Genomic DNA, 25538 nt, shown 5'->3' with positions numbered 1-25538 from the left:
AGGTGGGCGTCTGTCATTGAGCAGCAGCAGGCGCAGCAGCAGCAGCACCAGCAGGTGACAGCTGGCAGGTGCAGGTCGAACAATTCACAATTCGCAATTCGCATGATTTGTCTGTGTAAGGCGCTGGCTCCATGTTAATCCGATCAAGATATCATGACACAAACATTCCCATTACATCAGCAACAGCAGCAAACCAATCTGTTAAGGCTCATTATGCCTGTGCCGCTGACATACAAAGATCTCTTGTTATGAATAAAAGAATCGAGGCAGCATTGCACTGCAGATTGATTAAACTTTGTGCTCCAGTTGTAGAGAGAAAGGGAAAAAATGCTTCTTATAATTAGTTATCATATGAATAACTATAATTTACTATCTAAATTAATTTATGAGGAACAAGTGAAAACTAGTGCTACTAGAGTTGAAGATGAAGAAGAACTAAGAGGATATATTTGTCTTGCATAACACTGACATGTTCAGTCATTTTAACAGACAAATCTAAATGATTTTGAAAGAATACAAATTGTATTCTAAATATGAATAGTCACAGTTCCAGAAATCATAGTCATGTACTAGTTACAGATTCATCGTACAAATGTTTCTTGATTACTAAATTCCATTTCAGTCAATAACTTCTGTACGATAACTATTTCAAATCGTAGACATAAGAGCTAAGAAGTATCCAATCTATCAAGATAATGTCAAGCTGCAAAGATAACAAGCCAAGCAACAGCTACGTTTAAAAATACTTCTTTAAAATACAGTGAAAACTACTACAAGTGTACATCTTCAATAGCCTAGACAGCTACTTACATATTTGATAAATTTATAGAACGAAATGACGAATATGCATAAAGACGTTCACATATAAGAAGTCTTCCACAGATGCACAGAGCGCTTGTAGAGTAGTTGTCAGCGCAGAAATATACTAATATATGTGTAAGTCTTAACTGCTTTGACATGTCAGCCTTCATTTCCATTTTCTTTTGGCCAGCCCAGCCTCTGTTTCCTGTGCTGCTGCACTTCACCCACTGGCCATATTGAAAGTCTATTTATATGCTATCTAATGCACAAGCCCATGCAAAATCCAATCACGGCAACATTTAGTCATTCCAAATGCTATATAAACTGACAGTCTATTTGTTTTATGTCAGGCCTTAGCTTCAGTTTTCAGTTTGGGTCTCAGCAGCTTGCAGCTTAGTGGCTGTGATTGCAGGCAGGCAGCAGCAGCAGGCAGGCAGACAGCAACTGTTGCTGCCGTCGTTGACACGCCTGCAATTGCACTGATATGAATCACGGGACCCGGCAAGAGCTGAGTGAACGAGAACTGAGTAGCATTATCTAGATAAATAATTATTCAACTTAAATCGAAATCGTAATGAATTTTTCGTTATACGTTATTCGCCGATTTTTTTTTTACTTTTGCGGGAGTGTCAAACTGACGGCAATACGCGTTCATTGTCAGTGCTTCGTTAGCAATATCGTCGGCTGGATGTGGCCGGGACAGAGTCGAGCTGGCAACATGTTGCTGCCAGCGCATGTTGCTGCCTTAATTGGACAGCGATACAAATCGCAACTGCGACTGTTGCTGCTGCAATTCCGACTGCTGCTGCTGCTGCTGCAACTGTTGCCGCTTCGACTGGGCATTGGGCCTCGGCCACGCCCAGCCAAAACACCTGCAACCGTTTACACGTCGACTCCAGTAAGAGCTGATGGCAATTTGTCAAATTCTGCCCGGCTGATCGCTGAGCTCACTTAACGCCCCGTCCGGCTAGCAATTATCCTTATTAGTCCCGACCATGGCAGAAAACACATTTGTGGCCCAAAGGGCTTAACGCACATACGATTTTTTGGGGCAGCAGCGCTTTTAACGCTTGTTTGCACTGATAAATGCGCAGCGACGGGCAACACCTCTAAATGTTCCACCAAAAGACTGAGCGCAACATAGCTAATTACATGGATGCGGCTGCCCCAACTGCCCCAACTGACTCTCTGCTTCCAGGAAGGCCAATTTCACACCAATTGAGCCTGTTGCTGCTGCCGTTGCTGTTGCCTGGCAAATGTTCTTTTCTCTGATGGCAGGGCCTATCATTAGCTACAGACATGGACATGTGCGAATCTGATTCAAAGTGTGCGCTCATCAATAGGAGCTCAGCTGCAATTATGGATCGCTCTGTCTGACTGTCTGTCCTCGTCTGCATTGTGCCGCATTTATGGCGCCGCATACGCCGGCAATTAAACAATTCACAACAACAACAACAATGTGACTTCTGGCCAAATTAAGAGTCTGACCATAGTTGGTCAATGGAATCGAAACAAGTTGTAAGCGATAAGAACGTAGCCATTGTTCACATTGCTGTTGCTGTTGCTGTTGCTGTTGTTGTTAGCATTGTTGTCGTTGACTTTGGCCGCGCTTTGTAATTATGGACATTATTATTGGCTACTACACACATTTACATGCTGTAGCGCCCGCAGCTCGCTTAGTAATCAAAGAGGCGGTTCCACATTCGCACAGCTACCGAAATATACCAACAGCAACAACAGCAACAGCAGCAGCATGAGCAACAACAATAGCCAAACAAGATGTTTTACATTGAATATGTATATCAACAGATTATTAAGCAACACCTGCTTAAAATTATAGCCAATTGGCATTGCTAACTGGTCCATCGGGCGGCTTTAATAGGCTTTGACAGTTGTCAGGCAATGCAAATGCAAAAGCTGATTTATAAGCTATTTACAGATCAAAATTTAAGATATCAGCGTTGAATGTTGAATGAACATAGTTTATAGGTTTTTTTTATGAAATCTTTGAGTTCTTCGTCTAAGTCTTTTGTTGATGCTTAAGCAAATTAGGAGTCTAAGGATTAGTTGAGTATTAGTTATATAATTTCTGGAGTAAAGGGAGTTGTTTTTAATAAAATTCATTTGTTGGCTTACATTTCACTTTTCTTTCTAACTGTATTAGATAAGATAAAAGACAATAAAAGGAAAGTGGAAAACCCTTTAAGCTTATAATCAATGCATTTTTGCTGTTGGCAGACTCAATTCAATCGAACTTTAATTTATTCTCTGACTGGATTGCTGAATTTTCTTTTAAAAATCAAGAATATTAGAAACCAAATCCTGTTCCCTTATCTAACGCTCAACTTCACATAGAAATCAAGTCAAATATAAATATACATTTACTTAGATAAGCTTCGGAGAGTAGTTGATATTTTTACTAATTTGTCTACTCCACAAATTGCAAGCTTGTAAAGATCCTACGCTGCCAAATTCTTCAGTTGAGCTGTGGCGATAGCCTAAAGTTAGTATGTTAGTTTTGTTGTCTATTAACTCGGTGTTAGGTTCATTCCATGCGCCACTCCGGCTATGCCATCATCTGTGATTTATGCGCCCAAACAAACTGCAGCAGCAGCAGCAGCAGCAACATTCAACAGTCAACAGCAACATCCAAGCACAATGCTTGGTGGTTGGCCCCGCAGCTAATTAATTTGCCATTTGTGTCCCATTAGCGTAATTGTCTGTCAGTTAAAACTCGCCATGTGCCCCCTTTGACTTTATAAACGGCCGGCGACGACGACGACTACGATGACAACGTGGCCAACTAGCCAGGTTGACCAGCAGCCGGACGAACGACCAAACAACCAACCAACCAACCTTTGCTTGCATTTTATGTGTCAACCATTATTGTTGTTGTTGTTGTTACTGTTGCTGTTGCTTTTGCTGTAGCTGTTGCTGATAATTTGCATAGTCTGCTAAAGAGTAGGTGACTTTTATGTGACGCGTCACGCATTTAATTTGAATTTGTTGTCAGCTGGCGCCTTTAAATTAACTGGGGCGTGGTTGCGTCCCACCTAGCTGAACAATGGCATTTGAAATGGCGCCCATCAGTCTATGGAACACCTGCAAGCCTATGCCCACTGCTAGCTCCCGCCCGTCACTCCCTACCTCAGCATTGGCCATCCTCTACAGATTTGCCAGGCAATGCCATAAATGAGCCAGAGCAGAACATTTTACGAGTAACTGCAGCTGCACAGCAATGTACGCCAAGGTATGAAGCTGGAATTGCAGCAGACAGGTGAGAGGGCTGTGAGTTGGGGGAGGGGAGTCTGTTTGCCTTATATGAAGCAGGCAAACGTTGTCGACGTTGTTGTCTGCGCATTTGGCTTAGATTGCTGGCGCAGATGTCGCCTGGAATAGAGAGACTGAGTAAGACAGGCTCTCGGCTTGGTCGAAGCCCTTTTGAAGGCAGGCAGCTGCTGCTGCTGCCGTTGCTGTCGGGAATGGGGCATGCAACATTGGCCCACGCACTTGTCGAGACTGGCGAAGCCAAACAAAAGCCACTGCAAACTCAATTTGCGAGCCAATAGAAACAACAGCCGCAACATTGTTGTGCGTGCGTGGGCGTTGAGCTGAAATCCCACTGCGGTTGCAGTTGCAATTTTCTCCAGTTGTTGCCCCTGAGGAAAACTTCTACCCGATTATATTCTCTTCAGTCATTGGTTTGCCTGGTTCACCTGGTTATATAATTCCCATTCCATGGCAACGGCACTTAAACGTTTTACGTTATAATCTTTATGGCCTCGCCATGGGATGTAGCAGCAGCAGCAGCAGCAGCATCATCTCCTCCAGCTCCAACTGCAAACTTAGCCCCCTGCTGCTGTGGTGGCAATCGACAGGCCGCTGCCCTTTGGCTCATTAAAGTTTCGCCTTTTTTGGGGCGCTATCTTATCATAAAAATGCAGTTGCTTCAACACCTGCAGCCGCATCAAACACACATTTGCACTCTGATGCAATTTGGTGCCGCGACGGGGCACCACAAATTTCAATCAGCCATAATAAACTGTAAAATATTTTCGGCATTTTGGGTCATAAAAAAGGAGATCGTAACATGAAATTCGAGAAGGCGAAATGCTCCAGCTTTTTTTGGCTGAGTGCTTCAAATCAAGGATTAAATGAGAATTTTTAAAAGAAAGAGCTTAACATTTTTGTTAAAGATTAAAAAATGCGTAGGAAGTTGAATTAAAAAGAACGAAAAAATGATAAGCTGCACTTTAGAGTATTGAAATAAATCTTAATTTAAATATTTAAAAAAATGTTATTGACAGAGTCGTAAAGAAAGTAAATCAAAATCGTGTTAATCATAAAATATACTTTCCATGCAATTAAGATTAACAGAGGTTCGAATCATTAAGCATCTAACAGCGAGCTGTTAAAGGATCTGCAATGTATTAACTGCTGTTAATGTATTAACTGTTAAGTCTACACTAATAGAAATCTGTTAAGACTAGCGTCCATACTTATTGACCGCTGCTAAGCTTAACAGCAAGCTGTTAAAAGTAGCTCTCTGGCATGTTAACTAATTTGAAGGTGCTAAAGTTCTGCTCTGGCTTCTGTTTTCAGACTTAAATATGATTTTTAGGAAAACTAATTTCAAGTGAATGTTAAGCAGCTTTGCCTGGCCACGAAATGCAATTAAGAAACTGTCTCAGCCTTTGACATAACTCAGAGGCCGATTACCTTTCGGACTGCCACAAATCAACGCAACTGCCGCCTACGAGCGCGTTATCGAGCCTCGTTTACTGCGGCTTTTGTCTCGGTCTGGACCACAGCAGGGTGTGGCGCCAGGGACAGTGCAGGACATGGCCAATGGCCAATGGCCATTGCCAAGTGGAAGCGCATGCGCAGCGGGTTTTATGCATTTTAATGCCTGGTCCTCGATCTGAAGCTGGACCCAGTTGGAGCCTGTCGATCGTTGTTTATGTTGGTGTTATTTTCATTGCAAACAAATGATGAGGAACACGCAAACGCACTCAAAGCCCAACCATATCGTCGCTGCAGACACACTGAAACAGAAATTGAAATCAAAATAACTTGGACGAAGGTAGAGCGAGTCTTGGGAGACAGCAGCGGCAACGACATACATTAACTTGCCAGCTAAAATTTAGTAAAACTTATGCTTGATTTTTAAGTGGAAAAAGAAATGTATTTTACGAGCCCAAATTGAAGAAACGCGAGTCCTGAGCACATTCAGAGATGTGCTTATGTGCACAAGAGAAACAACCGTTACATAAACCATTAAGAATGTGATTTAACAGAAATTTTAGTAAAAATATGATATAGATCTGTTCACCTTTGCAAGAGCTTTGGTAGCTTGAAGTGAAGTCAGGGTATAGCTAGTCTGACACTCCCCACCAGATAGACATTAAATGGACCATATTCATCAGAAGTCTTGCTGCATGGTGCTAGCTAAATACTTGGAGTTCCGGATAATTTCTAGTCGGACATACCCGTTGTGTCCTCAAACAGTTGGCAGAGCATCAACTGTTTGGTGCAAGGTGCGAATCGAAGCTTAGAAAGAAGTAGCTCGAGTTACGCGTCGATCGTCAGCATGGCAGCTGCCTGATGGCTCAATCAGGTCAGGTTACCTGGTTACCTGCTTGCCAAAGAAATTACCCGTCAAGCGAAGAAAGTTGCTTTGATATAAAAGAGAAGAATAAAAAAAAGCACTTTAGCTACGATCGACAAATTAGCAAAAGCGCAGGACGATGCGGCACAGGCCAATTAAAATCTCATTAGGCAGCAGGCCAGCCTCTGGGCGTAGGGGTAACCGTGTTGCCGGAGGTAGGTAGGGGTATTCAGATGCTGCTTTAATTGCCGGTTCGCCATGACCAAAATATCCGGCGGGCAGCGCGCAACAAAATCACTTTCAGCACGTGCAGTGGCCCAAAATGATGGGCACTTGCATTAAACGAAATCGTTTAGCCGAGACTTAAGACGTGGCTTAAGCTTCACAAGCAGAAGCAGGCAACAGAGAGAGAAATGGCAGAGGTAGGCACAACTGCGACTGACTGGCTGTGCAATTAAAGCGCCAACTGACTGCCGAGAGGCCGAGTCCATGTCCAAAATGTGTTCAATTTAAATTAACGATCAGCGCAAAATCACAAACGGCAGTCGGCTTGAACATTGAATGGAAGCCTAGAGGGGGTACGTCGGGGTAGGCAGCTTCGACAACGTGATTGAAAGAGAGAGAGAAAGAGAGAGGGAGCGAGGCAGAGGGAGGTAAAACAGCAGCATGCAACATGCAACCGATTTCGAGACTTTTTTACAGCTCCAGATGCGATGCAATTAAGCAAAAGTTTTATTTAAATTGCTGGCGTTCAACAAAAGTCCTGCTCAAGGCAGGTAGGGGGCGTTGGGCGGTAAGGCGGTAAGGCTGGTGGCTAGAGGGTTATCGTGGGGCTTGCTGCAGAGGTCTCTGGGTTTGTGGCTCACATATGTTTGCTAATTTCTGCGTGCAATTCGAACATTAATTAAATGCAACATTTTAGCTATAAATTGTTTGCTTAATTGCCATTTTGGTGTAGCTTTAGCTGCGAGAGAGAGAGCGAGAGAGCATGAGCAATAGACAGAGAGCGAGAGAGGGAGAGGGAGGAGTGGATTGTCGGCATGTCGGCAATGCAAACAGTTGGCAAGTCATCCTCGGCCATAAATAAATTAAAAGTCCGCTGCAAAATGACAGCAACAACAGCAACAGTTGCTGCTGCCAGCAAACGAGGACGAAGACAGCATCAATTCAGAACAAGAGCAACATCAGCTGCAGCAACATCAGCAGCATCAGCAGCAACTACTTATACATATATTATTAATGATGGCGGAAGCAAATGCGGCGCTTTTGATAATGTGTCCTTGTTGTTTGCCGGTTGTCCAAAATGTTGACGTTGTTTGGCAATGTCTACGCCATGACAAACGCAATGGCATTGGCATTGACAGTGTTGCAGCTGCAACAGCAACATTAGCATTGGATGCTGCTGCGGCCGCTGCTGCTGTGGCAGCTGTGGCGCCGCATAACTTGGCACCAAGCTGGCAAATCGGTTTACCAAATAGAGCTCCACAACCAAAACCAAAAACCAAATCGTGGACATGCAGATCAGTGTAGCTCTCTGTAAGACAAAACTGCAATTGTTGCTGTTGCTGTTGCTGTTGCTCTGTGCTGCCGCAGCTCCAATTCTTTGTTGCATGTTGTTCGATTTCAATGGCGCCAAATGTGCGCCGTGGGCCGCCAACTCCGTCGCAGTTGCAGACGCAACAAAATCCTTGGCTTTGCCTGTTCAAAAATGTTTTGCCAGCCATTTAGGCCACAGGCCACTGGCAGCCAAGATACGAGTTATAGACAACCAGATAAACCCAAATACTTCGACGGCTGCGCTGTGCCGCGTGACTTGATTTGAGACTTGAGGGCGTGCAACTCCAAGTGGCAGCGAAGCCTTAGCAAAACGATACGCAACTGCAGTTTTGCAACTCAAGCCGCCAGACAAACTAACAAACTATCAAAATTAATGCTCAGCTTAACTTGAGTTTCACATAAATATTTGTTTTAGTAAACTACACATAAATGGAAATAGCTAACTTTGCGACTTTAGTCTTTATATAATCCATATATACTTAAATAATCTGTTTGAGCATCATTTTCTTGCTTCTGTGACAATTAACAGAAAACTGTTAACCTCAAGCTAATATTTAGCATTTTTGTTAGCTATTAATCAACACTGTTAAGCTTAATAGAAAACGTATGCAGAGTTTTCCCTATGCATTGCCAGCTGTTAAACTTAACATAAAACTGTCAAAATTCAGCATATTCACATATTAAATTATTCACATATTAAATTAAATTGATTAGCTAAGCGACATTCCCGTCCTTGTTTATGCTTTAGTTATTAAGTCACTTATGCAGCAATGTCACACAGAAATCAGTTTAATGACTCAATATCATTTAATTAAACATTTAAGCAGTAATTACATAAGCCATTTAGCACAATTATTGCGAGTCTTAGCTAAACTTCGGGCAGCTGCAATATGAGTAGCTCTTTCGCTTTGGCATTTGCTACATAATTAAAAGTCTAGATTCTAATTACTCCGTATGCCAGCAGCTGTTGCGCTGCATTGTGCCAGTAGCCATTTAAAGGTGCATTCATTTATGCAAATGCCACAACAAATCTCAGAATCGCAGTCGCAGTGCCCAAGCTCCCAGTCTCAGGGTGTGCAAATGACAAACGACTTGAACTTGTGACTGTAGGCCGAAAAATATAGCAAGTAGAGAAGTCATGTATGTGCCAATGGTGACTATTGAATGTACTTGCTGAAGATGTGTAGGACTTGGTTTTATAAAGTTAAGACTAATTAAGTTTCGCATAATAGTCTGGGTGGGATCATGTAGATATCTTAACTATATTAAGCAAAATCAATATATATAATTAAAAATAGGCATATCAGTTGAGGATGAAGTTTTAATACTCTCTGGTTCATACAGATGTATAAAAGCTTTCTTAAAATGATATATGATGAAAGTGGGCTAAGTTAGGTCAGGTTGGGGTAGACACTTGTACTTAAACTGTCATAAAACCTGACTTGAATATATAACTTAATGTTGCATAACTCATATCATAGTCATATTACTCTCTTCTTAGTGTATTAAATATGAATTCGTAATTTTTTAATAAAGTTTGTCGTTTTGTCCGTCGGCCAACTCATAAATTCTGCGTCTTAAGTGCGTTGCGAATGGGTTGCTTGAATGTGTGTGTGTATGTGTGTTTGATGTGTGTGTGCACATTCATGTATATATAATTTACATACACACACGCTGCGAGGGGTCTGAAGGTGAACCGCACGCAGCGTCAAGTTTGTGCCTTAAGTCTTTCGTTACGTTTTGGCACTTTTGGGTGCGTGCGCATTTGCATTGCAATTTTTTTAATTGATATTTAATTGCAACCATGGCACACACATACACACACACCCAAGCACACATTTGTGTTCATTTCTACTATATGATTTTGAGTATTTTTTTATTGATCTTAAATGCGCGCAGCTGCAAACGCTTTTATTATTTATTTATGATTTTAAGCACAAGTTAACAAAACTATTTATGAGCGCAAACTTCAATTTGAAAAGAAATTATACTTAAAAAGAGGAAATTACATTTTTAGTTCAGTTTTATTACACATTTTTATCGCAGTTTTATGAGCAACATTTTTATCGGAACAAATATTTAAGCTTAATTCAATTATTATTATTAAGAAACGAGCAGCTGCGCAGCTGGCACAGACAGATGCCGGCAAGTGGCTCATCTCAAGTTTTTGTCTATCCTTTGTTCGGCTCACTGAATATGGAGTCCTCGCTGCCACTTGCTGCCAGCTCATCTAACACTTTTCAAGCTCAATTCAAGTTCTCACGTTCGCATTTGTTTGGCTAATTTGAATTGTTCCTGAAACAGGAAACGCATTCAAATCTCTTTTGTTCGTGTTTGCTTTTGTCAATAATTCCATTGGGTGTATGTGTGTGTGGGAATGGAAAAGCAAAATCAATGGCGTTGGCGACAGCTTCGACCGGCCCAGGTCCAAGTCGCAATCCTCTAATTGCGACTAACAGCTCCAAATTTGTCTTGTTGCTCGCTGTGGGCGCTCAATTGGTCTCTGGAAAGGTTCAATGCATTTCAATTTGCCGCAATTGCCAGCGTTTACAGCTGGCAACACGGCTTGTCAGACCGAAAAGACTTCGCCTTCGAATGAGCAACAAGATTGTGCAAGGGCAATTTTATAGTCCAGCTGTGATTGATTGATTTCTAGACTAAAATGTGGGATATAATTAAGAGCTGCAGACAAAATGCTAAAATGTATTACTATTTATATTTAGATAGTGGATTTTTAAAACTGCTTTTAAAAGTAGCTCCTTCCCCTACTTCTCTTTCTTACTATTCCCTTCCTCCTGCCTTCCTCCACCTCCTTCTCCTTGTCCTCTTCCTTCTTCGTCATCCTCCTCATGCTTCTCGTCCTCTTCACCCTCTGAACTGCTCGCCCACCAGTCGATCACATGCAACAACAACTTTATTATCTTATCATCTGAAATTGAGTATTTATATTGACATCCATAAAATTAATTTTGAAAATGTTTGCAATTTAAGTATTTTATTTATATGATCTTTGTGGGAGATATTTGGCTGCAGCTTGAAAATTGCATGCAAGATGAAAATAAATAAGAAACGCTAAGTAAATACAAGAAACTGAAAACTGTTTTTCCCATGACCTCGAAAGCCGGTGCCCAGTTCCCAGTTCCCAGTTCTCATTTGGCAGTCAGGTTTGGGGCATGTAATTTCAGCCGCTCGGCCACAGAAAAAATGCATTCAAATCAGACGACGACGACGAAGAGTACGTGACGTTGAAATTAAATCAACTAGACTAGAGGCTGGCCAGCTGCCCAGTTGGCCAGACCACTTGACCAAGAGCCACTTGGGCCGAATGGAGACGAGTTTTGGCTTAACCCTGGCTGACTAATGCACGACAACGGCGCGTCGCGTCGCGTCGCTGGCCAGACGGAGGCTGTGTGTGCCCGGTGTAAATTGTTTAACATTTAGGCAGCTTTAATTTGTAGACTCCGCGACGTTGTTGTTGCTATTCGCTGCGCTGTTGTTGGCCATCAACGCCGCTGTCCGTGCAATTTGTTTTCATAATGCCCGATATTAATAAACGACCGCAGGCGACAATTTTGATTAAAATGCCATTTATATAAATGTTCCTTGGCAAGAGCAGCTCTTTAATAAAGTGATCCATGTGATGCAGTTACGGCTGCAGCGTTAATCCCTTGAGTGAGTGACTAATTGTGGTCCAGAGCTGAGCACGCAATGGATGAGTATGCACGTAGCTGGCAGGCCAATCTTTCAGCACCGCAGTTCAAGCTGATTGCCAGACGCAGGGTGCACCGAGTGCAAGGCAGAGGCACGTCAGCCGCAAATTGCGGCCACAGGGTTCAGATTCACCTTGGCGAGATCAGAGCCGGAGCAGCGCATCAATGAGGCACGGCCTGGTTGAGGAGAAAGGCTGAGCAAATCAATAATTGTATTGACTGAACGCCGATGCAGATCAAAAGGTCGCCACATCATGCAAATAACGCGGCCAAATGCTGCAGCTGAAGATGAGGCAGATGGAGCTGCAGATGAGAACGGGTAGCCAGCCCACAGCAGTTGGCCCAGCAGCCATCATAAGTTTGCAGATTGCAACCGCGGAATGCAGACAGAGAAATATACAAAAAGACAGACACACAGGCACACAGACGGACAGACAAACAGAGTCAGAATGCAGACTTGAGACTTCAGCCTTAAGAGTTAAGACTGCAACTTGCTGAAAGGTCAACGCGATCATTTCCGCATGATTACAAATGCAATTCGTTGCTTGTGGCATGCGCAGAGCGTAGGCATCGCATCTGGGCATGGCTCTTGAGTCACCAGTCAACCACACACACACACACATACACACTGAGAGTCATATATGCGCTTCGTTCTTGCTAGAGCCGAAGCTCGAGTTTGTGTCTTAAGTCTTTCGTTTTTCATGCTCGCTTTCAAGCTGAAGCCCGACTGTGTCGCGTCTGCGCTCAATTCTCTCTGCGAGCAACTCTCCACTGGATTTTCTCAGCAGGGGAACAGCAATGCGCGCATGCGCAGGGGCAATGCCTGGGGTGGCTAAGGGGCAATAGGCAGGGGTAAACGTAGAGTTTTCTATGTGGATTGTATTGAGGGGTGGGTCTGGCTCGACTGTTTGTGTGGGCTGTGAGGGGTGGGTGCGAACTCTACACTGGGGTAACAGAGTTGGGGAGGGGTAGGAAATGGGCAGGAGAAATGAACCCAGAAGAGCAGCTAATATTTTAATGAATAATACATTAGAGATAAATATAGATAAGCATAGACAGATAAAATCTAGAATTGATAAAAAAAAAGAAAGAAGAGTGCAAAAATCTTAGATAACCATTGTTAAGCATATGCATAATATTAAGAAAGAAGAGCAAATAAATAAGAGAGACTTCAAATAAATTGTATATATAAATAAAAAATAAATACAAATTATAATATTTAAATATATATTTAAATCAATCAAATCAAAAATATATTTTATATGCATATAAAAAAAACTTGAATAAAAATATATTCTTTTTTTAAGTCCAACGACAGCGACTTATTAAGTACTTAATCCTTCGCATTCCGCATTATCGTTGCTCTTACGAATCACTTTGCTTATGCTGTTGATAAATTGCATCAATGATGATCGATGCTGGGCAGCTTTAAGAGTCAGCTACTTAGGGCACTTAAAGACCTTCACTGATGCAGATAACAATGAAATATTGCTGCTGCTGTTAATGCCACTGGCAACTTGTTCACTGTTTGCATTGCCAGGCTTTAACTGTTGCTGCTGCTGCTGTTGCTGTTGCTGCTGTTCAGTTATCGCAATTTCACAATATTTTGCAATGAGCAATTGGCAGATGCGTCTGCTGTCCAGTTAGTCGCAATCTCAGCCTCCGCGATAAGGCAGTGTCAAAATTTAGCAACTGCTGATGCTGCGACGCTGTCAACATATCATTTGTCATTTGTCTCAACGTATCGATAGCGACTCACCAAACGGGTCTTTGTCTATGACAAATGCAGTTGAAGCTGCAGTGGAAGTTGCTGCTGTTGTTTTTGCTGCAGTTAACGTCTGCTGCTCAAGTCAAGTTATTAATGAAGTTGCTGGCAGTCAAAATGCGCCGCCTCATGGGCAATTAACCTGCTAATTAAATGGCCGCCAGTAGCTGGCTTTTGCCTGTGCAGGAAGCACTTGGCATTTTGTGTTTTATGCGACTCTTTATCAGGCCACAAGAATCAGCGAGCGTTGGCAAAAGCGGAGCACGCCTCATGAATTGCAGTTGCAAATGTAAGGCGACAGTTCAGCATCTCCACATCTCAGCTGGCCTGCTGCTCCACTGGCAGCCACTTCATTAGCTACCAAATTGATGAGTTCAATTAGCCAGGCCAAGACGAAAGCAGCAGCAGCAGCTGCTCGATTGCTCCTCCTGTCGGGTTGCCTGGTAATTAGCGCAGAGATTTTCAAATTGCCAAAACTTGTCCAGCGCTTCTGCTTGTCAAAGTTTTTTGGGCAACCAAAAGAAGAAGAGGAGCAGGAGGACGTGGAGCGACAGGTAGATGTGTGTCAGTTTGCTGCATCGAGGCATTTTGCTGCCTGGTTTCACTTTCGCAGCATTGTGAAATCAAACGAATATGAATTCCAATTCCAATTCCAATTTTAATTCCTTTTTTATTTGCAGCTGCCGCAGCATTCGTAGAACTCGAAGCAATCCTTTATAAATGTTTTTTATATTTAGTTTCTGTTTTTTTTTTTTTTGGCATCCGGGTTATTCGGCTGTGCTTAATGAGCCCGCTTTTGGAAATGGTATTCTCGTGTTAAAACATTGATTCGATTGGCGCTCTTAAAAGGTGTCGCCGGCCCATAAAATACGCCAACTTTTGCTTTTCATACATACACACACAGATACACATACGTATAGCTGCCATTTTTTTTGTGGATTTTTATATTCTCACTGACTGCCCATAAAAGTTTCGCCCAAAAAATCAAAAGGCGCCGTATCCTTTTTTTCGTTAATTAACGCATCAATTTTGTGTTTCTGCCTTTTGTTCCTTGAGCCTGGCTGCCCGCTAAGAGCAAGCTGAGCACAAAAATTTTCAGCTGCTGCCAAATTGTGCGTTTAGCTTGTCAACTTTTATGGAGCTTATGCTTTAATTTTTAATTGTAATGCCCATTTAGCAGCAGTCGAAGCAGCAGCAACAGCAGCAGCCACCAGAATGGTTGACCAATTCATTAACATATACACACGCAGTGACCCATATACAGGTGTGTCTGCCCAATGTCTCTGTGTGTGTGTACAAAAAGTTCTGTGCTGTTTCCTCATCGTTTTCATTTTCACAGTCCCACGTTGAGAACTCTTTCACACACAGCTGACCGTGTGAAAAGCATTTCAGCGATTTTCAGAATGCTCCAAATGTGCAGCGACTGAGAATTTTCGGCGAATGTAATGCGAAAGAAAGCAGCTTGAGCAGCCAAGAGATACCCTGTAGTAAATGAGCAATGAAAATATTATTTGTATATAGATTTGATATATATATTGTATATGGCCTCTCATGCTCAAGCCTCTTGAGTAGCTCAGAAATATTCTGTAGATCCACAGTCTCAGCGTCAGTCTTACTCCCAGCTAATACCCTTTATATATATTATAACTATATGTAAAGCTTGAGGGCATATCGACTCCTTATGCAGCTGATAAACATAGATTTGACAGCCAATTAAGCAACTATCCCATAGCAGTTCACATACCCTGCAACTACTTGAAAGACAACACAGATTTCAGATAAATATTCATTGTATATAGATTTCCACACACAATGCTATTGTATTTGCTATGAGCGACAACAGAGTCCACCCCACGCTCTGCTCTTTTGCAGGGCATATCAAACAAATCGCGGCGAAAGAGTGTGTTTTAATAAAGTTCTCATTCTCACATTATTCGTCACGCCGTACAAACGCGTCGGCGCGCCCACATTCCGCTCCAGAGAAGGTTCTGTGCTCTGTGCGTGTTTGATTCCCAGTCTCATTAGCGGATGGCCAGCAATTTACCCAACCACTGCTCGCTCCCTCCCTCTCTCTTGGTCTCTCTCTCTCACTGTTCACTTCAACTTGGCCAGGGACAGTTCACATGTTGACGATGATCGCCCTGGCTATGGCCATGGATTTTCGCGTTCCCAGGCGCATTGCCAACAACTGCACAAGTTCTCGTGTGATTTTTTGGTATCGCAGCGCTTCGTGGGTAAGCTCTTTGAATGCCACCCCTAAAATGCGTTGCGAGCGTGTGCTGCACCTGCATCCATGCATCCATGGGGGTTGTTTCATTGCTGACGCGTGCCGCGTGTGAGAAATGCAATTTGTTATTGTTTAACGTTCGCTTTGTTTACTCTGCCTGTGTTTACACAGATTGCAACAAGAGTTTCGATCGGCTAGCTGCCAATTTGCACTGAAAATTACAAATTTCTCATTAAGTTTACCAGCAGCTCTGGCAGCTGTTCGCCTTGACCTCTCTCTCTCTCTCTCTCTCTCTCTGTCTGTCTGTCTCTCTTTCTCTGAAAAATATAGACTTCCAATTGCAATCTGCGGCTTTATGGCTGCTGATGGGCAACCTTATGAAAGGCATTTGAAGCTGCTGCAGTCGTGTCTGAAGGGTGCCGTTTGCGTGCCCATCGAATTGCCCCATCTTCAGCTGCAGTAAGAGTACTCTAGTCATAAATATTCGACTGGTTAGATACCCTGGCAGGTATAGTTCGAGTTAAAATATCTTAAAAAAGATCTTCATTAGAAGCTTAAGTCTTATTCATTCCAAAGTCCCGCGATAAACGCTATCAAAGAGAAACAGACGAGCAGATAGGCATCGACTTGATCAAGCTTGTTGGTATGCCTTAGGAGTTCGGTTATGCCACTTTCTGAATTTAGACAAAAGCCATTTTCAATAGATTGAGGGTATAATGAGTTTGTTGCTTAAGTCTTTTGATATTTGTTGTGTGCATTGCATTTGGAATCGAATTTATTTTTATAAACGTAATACATTAAGCCTGAGCAAACAACATCATCATCTGTGCAGCAACAGCAACGGCAACGGCAACTTGAGATAAAAAGATTTTTGTTTCTTGATTTCGTTGCACCAAAAAAGGCAACGGCAACTCCCATTAAACGGCCCAAAAAGGCAAAAGTTGCTGTTGCTGTTGCTGTTGTTGCTGTTGCCGATGTTGCTGTTAGTGTTCTCTTTGTTAACTGGCGCCCACCACGCTGCGGCGGCCACCGGCGCAGTCGCTTGTATGCATTTCATGTTTGTGGCGCCACGCCCATGCAACAACTGCCACATGCAACGCCCACCAGCCAGCCAAGCAGCCACAGCCGGGCAGAGCCAGAGCAACAGCACAGTCTCTGTGCCATATTCCCAGATTTGTTTAGGCCATTTTGATACGCAGCCCAAGTGCAGGCAGCAGCGTCATTAAAGCAGCTGCATTTAATTTCAATGCCCATTTAAGGCTGCAAAACTTTGCCATGTTGTTGCAGCAGTTGTTGTTGTTGTTGTTGTTATTGTTGTTGTCAAGGGCTCAGTTTTTCCCCCAAGCAGAGTCTTGGCCCCAACCTTACAGCCTGGCAGCTGCGCAGCTCAACGCATTTTTTACAACATTTTTGCCGCGACTCGAGGCCCAGGGCCTACTTCAAATCCCACTTCGGGAACCTAGTCGTAGCTAAACACGTGCAACTAGGCAGCAACTCGGCCCCGTTGTGGGCCCCCCTCGGCAGTTGTAGCTGCTGTTGTTGTATCAATTAAAGCTGCGCTTGATTTTCACATGCGTAGGACGACAGGTGCAAAATGCTGCAATGACTTAGACCCCAGCCGTTGCAGCCAGCTTGATCTGCTCAGCTCTAGCAACCCGTTCGCCGTGATTTGAATTTTTCCATGCGGTTGGGCCGGTAAATGGGCAAAGCAGGCGGCATTAAGACACTGGCACAGGTGCAGTGGCAACAGCTGCTCAAATCATTTGCAAACGCGTTAAGTGCATCACCGGATGGGCGGCAGCCTGCTTGACGATCGGGTGGCCAACACACCTGCACACATACACACATTCACAGCTGCTACAGTCACCTGCACAACTTGCTAATTAAGATTTTACAATTTACTTTTTATTAGTGTTTAGGAAATGGTAGGAAGTGACATCTGAAACATAGTTGATGACAGCTCAAATAAGTTCTTTGGCTTAGAAAATGTCTTGATATACATATATATATACACATTTATAGATCTTGTAGATGGGCAAGATTTAAATAGAGACTTGTAGCTCTTTTACAATTAGAAGCTTAACTAACGAAGAGTCTCAGCTATGCACGTTTACACATAGTTATCCACAGTGGTTCGCTCATTGCGATTGATGCGCAGATTGCCCATGCAGCCCTCGAATAGTATGTCGGCAATGGCCTTGCGCGCCAGGATACGCTGGGTGGGGGCCATCTCTTCGTATTGGATAGCCCAGGATTTGGCTAATGTTTCGGAGGCATCACTTAACGAAATGTTTGACTTCTGCGATGTGGAGCCCTTTAATACAGTCAATGTGGTTGCGGTGGAGCACGCTGGTTCGTTTAAGTCTGAAGTGCTTGTTTCGGCATTATCCACTTTGACGACATCATTCGATGCCATTGGCTCGGTTTGCATAGCATCCAAATCATTTTCAAATATCTCAATCTTCGGGCTGAGCAGCAAGCTCTCGCTATACTCGACTGGCGAAGGTTCAGGGCACACATTTTGTAGCTTGGGTAAGGAAGTCATTGCACCGGTGTCTAATGGATCCATCATGTACTGCAATAGTATATATATATATATACGATAATACATATCAATCAAAAAACGTCGCTTACATTAAATTTCAAATCTGACATTGACTGTGGTTTGATATACGGCTTACAACGCATCTTGCGTGCTCTGTGCTGAAAGGACTCCTGCGTCAGTAGAAAACTCATATTATCGTAGAACCATAATGTGGGCTTGCATAAGTCTGGATGTAGTCCCAAATCTTGCTGCTTCCAAATGCGCATCTGTTCGCGTCTATAGTTTGTACGAAAAATGTTGATGCGGCGTCCAACATCGCTTTTTGTTGCAGTCGGTTGAATCTCTCTTAGTTTATTGTGTAAGATATCGTATGATCCGTTCCTTAATTCCTTGTTTCGATAATCCGGATGGTGAACATCCCATAGCTCTGGCATATCTTGATAGAGTTTCAAAAACTCGCGCCAAAACTGTCGCTTATTAGCAATAAAACGATCTAGCAACCCTGACATTGCGTGCAGCCAACTTCACGTTATGTGTGCGTTAACAGTGCTCTGTTAGTTAGCAGAGTTACAGGTTTTGCGCAAACTATACAGAAGATGAATTTTATTAATATGAAAGTATTTTATATTGACTTGTTTTGTTTAGGTTTACATCCTTTACTTACTGTTTAGCTTAGTAAATGCGTAATAAATGAATGTATATATATGCACATTATTGGACGACCTCCTCGTGGCAACGCCAATCACAGACTGACGACGACGACGACGGTGGATGTGTGACTCTGTGAGCGTTGCTTGTTGTCGATTGATTGATTGATTAGTTTCGTGTCTGTGTGTCAGCATGTTTGTGTGTATGTGTGCGTTACTTTGCTTTTGCGTTTATTTTTGTGTGCGTCTAGGTAAACTGTCCATCAATCAACAGACGTTCGTGGAATTGTGTGAGTGTGTATGTGTAGACACATTGACGCATACACTTGTATACGTATATGTGTACGATATACCTTCATTAACTTATATACAAGTCAGTTATGTACATACTTTTCCAAGCTATAGACAACTTTGTGATTATTATCAAAAAGTTATTTTGTATGGAAACTTTTGTTTTGAATATTTATTATGAACTGCCTCGCCGCAACCAATACCACCCTGTGCCACATGGCCTAAACGCATGTTTCAATGTATGTCTGTACAATTATATATAAGTACATATGTATGTACGTGCTAATGTATGTATGTAGGAAATCGTTTAGCGTGCCTGTGTTGGTGAGTAGCTGCCCGCCCAGGCTAAGTCTGCAGCTAAGGGCAAACATGCGCACTGAGAACAAAGCTAAAAGGTTGATTTGCATGCCGGCTATGCATTAATACATATGATTTAGCAGACAAGCACAGTTGCAATAGTAGCCATTAGGTTGAACCAATTGCATTTTGTGCTGTATACTGAAACTGTATGCGTCATGTATGTAATGTATGTCTACTTTAGCAAATGATTGTCATATAAACCCATTTACATACATATCTTTTTAAGTACTGCTAATTAACATTCTTTTTCGGCAAATTTTTAACATTGCCACCCTGTGCAGAGCACTTGCGTGCATTGCCACCCACCGCACAAACGCACGCACACACACACACGCACGCACACACAAATGCAATTAGAACTTGTGGCCGTATTGGTGAGCACACACTGAGGAGGTGAGCGAATGCAAGAGAGTGGCAACCTCGTTGTCGTCGACAACAGCGACGGCCACCAACTAAGGGCAGACATGCGCACTATGAAACAGCGCATATATGTGGACTGATTTTATGATTATTTGGTGACAGAGTGATTGGTCGACTGGCTGACTGACTAGACTGAGATGCAACAGTTGTATGTGCGTTATTAGGTGCTATATTTGGTTTGCTGTATTTGGTAATAGTACACGTAATTAAAAATATACAAGTATTCTATGATTGCATCCATTTGCATCTTCGAGATGTGCTACTAGCTCTTAAGCATACATGTGTATCAGCCGTACACTCATTGCATATATGACTATTTCTATTCCTAATCCTTATCGTCGTCCAGCTCCCACAGGACTTCATCGGCGCGCGTTGTTAGTTCAATCAGTCGCGTGTTTTTCCTGAACGTGGCAAACTCTTTCAACAGCTTCAGGTACTTGCGCGCCTCCGCACAGCTAATTATCGGTTGGCCATTGTTGTTCTTGTCATGCTGCTGCTGACTTTGTTCCTGTTCCTGGCGTCGACGCTTCGGCAACAGCGGGGGCGGTGTCGGCGTTTGAGACGGCGCCTTGGTCAGCGTGGGCATGGGCGGCAATGTGATCATGGGCGTGTCAATCTCTTTGGCTGGACTGCGACTTCGTTTCTGCAGGCGCATAGCACGCGTCTGCTCAATATATTGCTTTTCATCATCCACATTGGCGGCCAGTATTTCCGCCAAGGACGTCACGCTGGACCGGCCACCATTGTCGTCATCATCATCCACGATGTATTCGCCATCGCTGTCCAACTCCTGCTTGATGCACACAGCCGTATGCTCCGCAGCTGGCTGCTCCTTGGCGACTTCCTCTATCTGCTGCTGCAGTTGCTCTTGTAGCAGCTGCTGTTGGTGTTGTTCGTGCTGCTGTTGTTCCTGCTGCTGCTTCGCCAGCTCCAGCGTCAGCTCCACCTCCTGATCTTCCGCATCTCTAGGCTCCGTTTTGATCTCCTGCTTAATGTCCAGCATGGGTGGCGGTATTGCCGGCTTTAAAGGCTTTTTCGGTGGCGTCGTCACCGGTCGCTGTGTAATGCTCTGCGCCAGCGTAGCCAGCGGTATAATGGTCATGGTCTGTGCGCCAGCAGGCGTTACCCCAGGTGGCAAGATAGGCGTGGCCAGCAGCACCTTTTGCGAGGTGCCCGGTGGCACCTGTGGCAGTCGTACCAATTGCGGCAGTGGTTGCAGCATTTGCGCATTTAATTCACTGAGCGAGGGCTTCACATCTTGATGCTGATCTCGCTCCAGATCACATGTATCGCCGCCACCATCGATATCTACGTCGCCTTCATCCTCATCCAGATGACTGCTGTTGCTGATGGTGGCATTGAAATCCTCCTCGTCATCGTCATCGTCATCCATAAGATCGGGCGCCACATCTTTGGCTGGCGTACACTCAGACATCACATCCTTGACTATATCATTGATCTGCACCGAATAGCTCTGCGTGTAGCCCACCTTCAATAATTTCGTATCGTTGTGATGTATGCTGTAGGTGGTACGAAACGTATCGCACCACTCCTGATGCGGAAAGAAGTTGTTCAGACCCATAGAGCTCTTGAACTGCAGCGCCATCTTCTGTATCAGTCCGTCCGATATGATGAAGTCCTTGTAGTACATCATGCGACGTATCCACTCGAAGACAGCTTTGCCCAGCATCGATACCACCACCACCTTCAGCTCCTTCGTCTTGTTATCTTGGCAACGTCTCGTTCGCTGCTCCCATGCCCGCATCACCTGCTCCTTCTGCTGCACAATGCGCTTGATCTGATCCGGACTGCAGTGGAACATCCGACCCACATGCTTGTATACAGGCTGTCGATCATATTCCCGCAGAGCGGCCACCTTCTCATTCAGAGCCAGCACATTTTTTCGCTTGATACGATTATCAAAGGCGATCCTATCCGATGGATTCAATGGCGGCAATGGTGGCGACTGCCGGGTTGCAGTTGCTTTTGTTGCTGTTGTTGTTTTGGCTGTTGTTGCTTTGGTTGATGTTACTATTCCTTTGGTTGTTGTTGTTGTGCTTGTTGCTGCTCCTGCTGTTACTGTTGCCGTTGCTGTTGTTGGTTTATTGGGCTTTTCCTCCACATCGCCTGCAATTGGCTGCAAAGACAAAATCATGAAGGCGAAACCCAAAAAAGAAACAAACATTGTTTACCTTTTGTTTATCGTTGTTTTTTTGAGCCTTTTGCTCTTTGTGCGGCTTACGTTTGTCGCGCACACGCATTGCCGTATTTGCTGTTATTTAATTCCTTAACAAATATATTCTTTATTATTTATTTACACCTAAAATGAGATGTGTTACTGCCTGTTATTGTTTTAAGCATTATTGTCTTGTTTCGCTGCGCTGACTCACCCTGTGCACAGCGACCTATTCCCTGCGCTCTCTTTTACGCACGATTCTGTTATGGGCACACATGCATACGTAGAGTACATACGTGTGTGTGTGTGTGGTTGAGTGTGTCCGTGTGCGATGGCTACGATTATGCGCGTTGACAGCAACAAAACGTCGCCCGTTCTTTATTTTTGTTTTTCTCTTGTTTTTGGTATTTTGTTAGTAATTTGTTATGCACTTTTCTTTAAACTTGTTCTTATTGTTGTTTAAATGCACAGCAAACGCATATGCACACGTGTGCAGTTGCTTATAATTTTTTCCCGACTAGAACAGCGTTATATATGTATAAAAATAGCTGCCCACCCGCTGCCAGCGGCTGCCGTTTTCACTCTGCTGTTCCCTGCGTTTGTTCGTTCTGTGAGCGCGAATGCGCATTGAGAGTACTTTTCTGCGCCGGCGGAGAGCTTCGTGATAAGCGTCCAAGCAGCGCGCAACTTTAACTTGTGTGCGTGTGTGTGAGTGTATGCGAGTGCTACCGCCTCAGATAATGGCAGCAGCACACTCACACTCTCATACATGGTCACATATTTGTAAGGCGGTTAGAGCGAGAGAGGGTTGCAATTTTTCATTTCTATTTACCAATTCGCTCTCTCCATGCACTGCGCATGCGAGAACTTTACGAACGACAGCACAAATTTGATATACATTTGACTCAACTTGTTTGAGATTCAATTCGATCGCAACAAAACGACTTAATGAAAAAACTTATTTTAAAATTTGAGCACGCACAACTTTCTGTTTATATACTATACATGTTTACATAGCGTTCGCTATTTGTTTCATTATGAACATTTTAGCTTATCTTAACCAAATTTCGTATATTGTTGCAGAATGTGCGACATGGCAGCGGGATTATCAGCTGGTACCATATGACCAGACCGATTTACCCAGAACATGCTGAAATTTCCAGCTGTTTTCTTGTATCCCTCCAGCACGCGATCCACAGTGATGCCAACGCGAGGGCTGCTCAAATATTTGTCTTTATCGTTCCATTTCATATCACCAATCCAGTTGACCGCACCGGGCGTGGCACATATCAAGTCCAGGCCACCCGAAAAGACACCAACTTGAACAGTTGTGCTATTCAGCAGCTCCTCAACTATGCAAATAAAAAAATTTTATAAAATAAACAAATTATATATACTTTCTATACATGTATAAAGGCCTACCAATATGAACAGCTGGCTTCATAAAGTCGCCCATAAGCTTGTTGAAAGTTGTTCCGCTTTGAGCGCCCCACTTGATGCCGCTGGTTATGTTAAGTGCTTCGGTGACGGGTCCCAGCATTAGCTCATTCAGCAGCTTATCTCGATTCTCATCGATGTCAAAGTGCACCAAGGTGCGATACATGCGCTCTATGAATATGAAACTGTAGAAACTGTTTACCAAGTTGGCGAATTGTAACTCACCTTCTGGATTCATCTCTACAACCTGCCTCAGATACTTATCCCCACGAGTGGGCGTCTCCACATTGTAGAAATCCACGCCCTTAGATTCACGCAGCACCACCGACTGGGTGGAGCTCCATTGGAGTGTGGCCTGTGTCCACTTTCCGTCATCAACAAGTTTCTTGGTCTTCAAGGCAGAAGCTTCGATCTTATCATGTCCATCCTGATCCACAATGCCCAGCTGAAGTAGAAAAGGCGCCCAGGAAAGCACGGAGTCAATGGGCGATGTCCAGGGATCACCCAGAGCTACTGACTGCAAGTTGCTCTCGATTTCACCTCGCTGTATAGCATAGTACAGCTCCAGGGCAAACTCTGGTGCCATTTTGCCTCCATAGCTCTCACAGAAAATATGAAAAGACGTCTTCTTAAACTCCGGATGAAGCGCATAGAAGCCCTTCATGAACTCTACCAGATCCAAAGCGATTTGCTTGTTGGTGGTGGTGTAATAAGAGGAGCCATCCACATAACTGAATCCAGTTCCCACGGGATTGTCAATGAATATAACATTCATGTCCTTGACCCAAGTCCACTCGCGATAGCTGCCATCCAGCTGCAAAGGTCCCAGCTCCTCGAAGTTGCCATAGCCCGTGGATGAAGCACCTGGGCCACCCTGCAACCAAATGGCCAAGGGCCGATCCGTATAGCTGGTGACATTGGCTGTAGTGTAGTAGAGCCAGTAGAACATGTGGGCGCCCTTGCGAACGTCCACAAAGCCCCAATCCTGTTCGCCCGGACCATAGCCCGTGCGGGCTATAAAGAGAATGAATTGAAATTAAAATACCCGTAAGAAAGCTCTTGTCGGAAGTGCCCAACTAGCAGATACCCTGAACCCTGCGCAGCGCTACTGTAACGATCATTTTACGCTTCGATATACACGTATAGCTTAAATAAATAAAAAGTAAAGCTCTTGAGTTTTAATTAATGTATTGACAGCTGTCTTAATAGATTTCTTGTGAACTTTGCTATCTTCATAGAGACGCATCTGATTGAGTATTCTTTAAATATAATGATAGAAACTCGTATGATAAGATAACTATCTAGGTAAAAAGTAACTAGAGAAAAAGCTACTGAAAAGAGTTTGATTGACAAGCTCCACTAGTTATAAAGTTGCCTTAGCAGTAGTAGTAGAATCTGTTCAAGTATTTCTATGGGTATTTCATGGAAATGGTCTAATAAAAGTATTGAAAGCCTCACTCTGATCTACTTGAGTATTCCCTATAAGTATTCTCTAGGTATATGCAAATTTACTGTAAATCACTTGAAAGCCATGCTCCAATGGTTTATGTCTCCTTGGTTTAATATTTCGCCTATCACTATCTGCCGATTGGCATTTAAAGTAGGTTCTAAGCACAGTTGGATTTCTGCCAAAATTGAGGTCGAGTTGTTACAGTTCCACTTACCGTTGACTGCGCCAGAGTTGAAGAGTGCTAGGAGCACAGTTAAGCTGATTAAGAGACCATTCATTTTGCACTACTTGCGACCGCGCAGCACGGACTGTGTCGATCGTCTGATCGTAGGTAAATCCACACACGGCAAAGGTAAGCGAATTGCTACTCTTTGGTTGCGAGTGCGGCGCATGGGCGAAAAACAAAAAAGCAAATATCACGATACACTGTGATCGTAAATGTAGATATGTCTTCAGGTCTTCACGAGTGACGAGTTAAGCGTGGACATTTACTTATTTATGGGTGATGTTTTCTAAAATACTTACCTTATCACTTGCAATCATA

The 25538-nt window shown here is 43.5% G+C and overlaps 3 protein-coding genes and 1 long non-coding RNA gene across 4 annotated transcripts; 1 reads left to right on the top strand and 3 right to left on the bottom strand.

The window, feature by feature from the left end:
• Positions 1–728: 728 nt before the first annotated feature.
• On the top strand, positions 729–6095 carry LOC111598773. Its single transcript, XR_002751392.2, has 3 exons — positions 729–936; positions 1152–1328; positions 5404–6095. It is a non-coding gene; the product is annotated as an uncharacterized LOC111598773 (long non-coding RNA).
• Positions 6096–17585: 11490 nt separating this feature from the next.
• Positions 17586–19252, bottom strand: LOC111598769. The gene is made up of 3 exons (XM_023314183.2): positions 18878–19252; positions 18303–18798; positions 17586–18243 (listed from the first exon to the last, which is right to left on the bottom strand). The coding sequence occupies exons 2-3, from the start codon at positions 18720–18722 to the stop codon at positions 17779–17781; spliced, it is 885 nt and encodes a 294-aa protein (XP_023169951.1). The 5' UTR covers positions 18723–18798; positions 18878–19252; the 3' UTR covers positions 17586–17778.
• An 836-nt stretch (positions 19253–20088) lies between these two features.
• Positions 20089–22728, bottom strand: LOC111598772. Its single transcript, XM_023314188.2, has 3 exons — positions 22322–22728; positions 22124–22251; positions 20089–22068 (listed from the first exon to the last, which is right to left on the bottom strand). Exons 2-3 carry the CDS (start codon positions 22190–22192, stop codon positions 20257–20259), a joined length of 1881 nt encoding a protein of 626 aa, XP_023169956.2. The 5' UTR covers positions 22193–22251; positions 22322–22728; the 3' UTR covers positions 20089–20256.
• Positions 22729–23075: 347 nt separating this feature from the next.
• LOC111598767 (retinoid-inducible serine carboxypeptidase) lies at positions 23076–25364 on the bottom strand. Its single transcript, XM_023314181.2, has 4 exons — positions 25209–25364; positions 23770–24558; positions 23530–23715; positions 23076–23459 (listed from the first exon to the last, which is right to left on the bottom strand). The coding sequence occupies exons 1-4, from the start codon at positions 25270–25272 to the stop codon at positions 23164–23166; spliced, it is 1335 nt and encodes a 444-aa protein (XP_023169949.2). The 5' UTR covers positions 25273–25364; the 3' UTR covers positions 23076–23163.
• Between the last annotated feature and the right edge of the window lie 174 nt (positions 25365–25538).

This window comes from Drosophila hydei, unplaced genomic scaffold, assembly GCF_003285905.1.
Source record: "Drosophila hydei strain 15085-1641.00,03,60 unplaced genomic scaffold, DhydRS2 tig00008135-arrow-pilon, whole genome shotgun sequence".
Lineage (NCBI taxonomy): Eukaryota > Metazoa > Arthropoda > Insecta > Diptera > Drosophilidae > Drosophila > Drosophila hydei.
Note: the sequence above shows the minus strand (reverse complement) of the source record. Positions and strands in the feature narration are given on the sequence as shown.

Bases quoted from the DNA above. Each gene is read 5' to 3' on its own strand.
- LOC111598769 (XM_023314183.2), bottom strand. From the start codon at position 18,722: ATGTCAGGGTTGCTAGATCGTTTTATTGCTAATAAGCGACAGTTTTGG. The intron at 18,244-18,302 runs GTAAGCGACGTT...ATACTATTGCAG, and splicing joins TGTCAGATTTGAAATTTAAT to TACATGATGGATCCATTAGA.
- LOC111598772 (XM_023314188.2), bottom strand. From the start codon at position 22,192: ATGCGTGTGCGCGACAAACGTAAGCCGCACAAAGAGCAAAAGGCTCAA. The intron at 22,069-22,123 runs GTAAACAATGTT...TTGTCTTTGCAG, and splicing joins AAAACAACGATAAACAAAAG to CCAATTGCAGGCGATGTGGA.
- LOC111598767 (XM_023314181.2), bottom strand. From the start codon at position 25,272: ATGAATGGTCTCTTAATCAGCTTAACTGTGCTCCTAGCACTCTTCAAC. The intron at 24,559-25,208 runs GTAAGTGGAACT...TTCTCTTTATAG, and splicing joins CAACTCTGGCGCAGTCAACG to CCCGCACGGGCTATGGTCCG. The intron at 23,460-23,529 runs GTAGGCCTTTAT...TTATTTGCATAG, and splicing joins GAAGCCAGCTGTTCATATTG to TTGAGGAGCTGCTGAATAGC.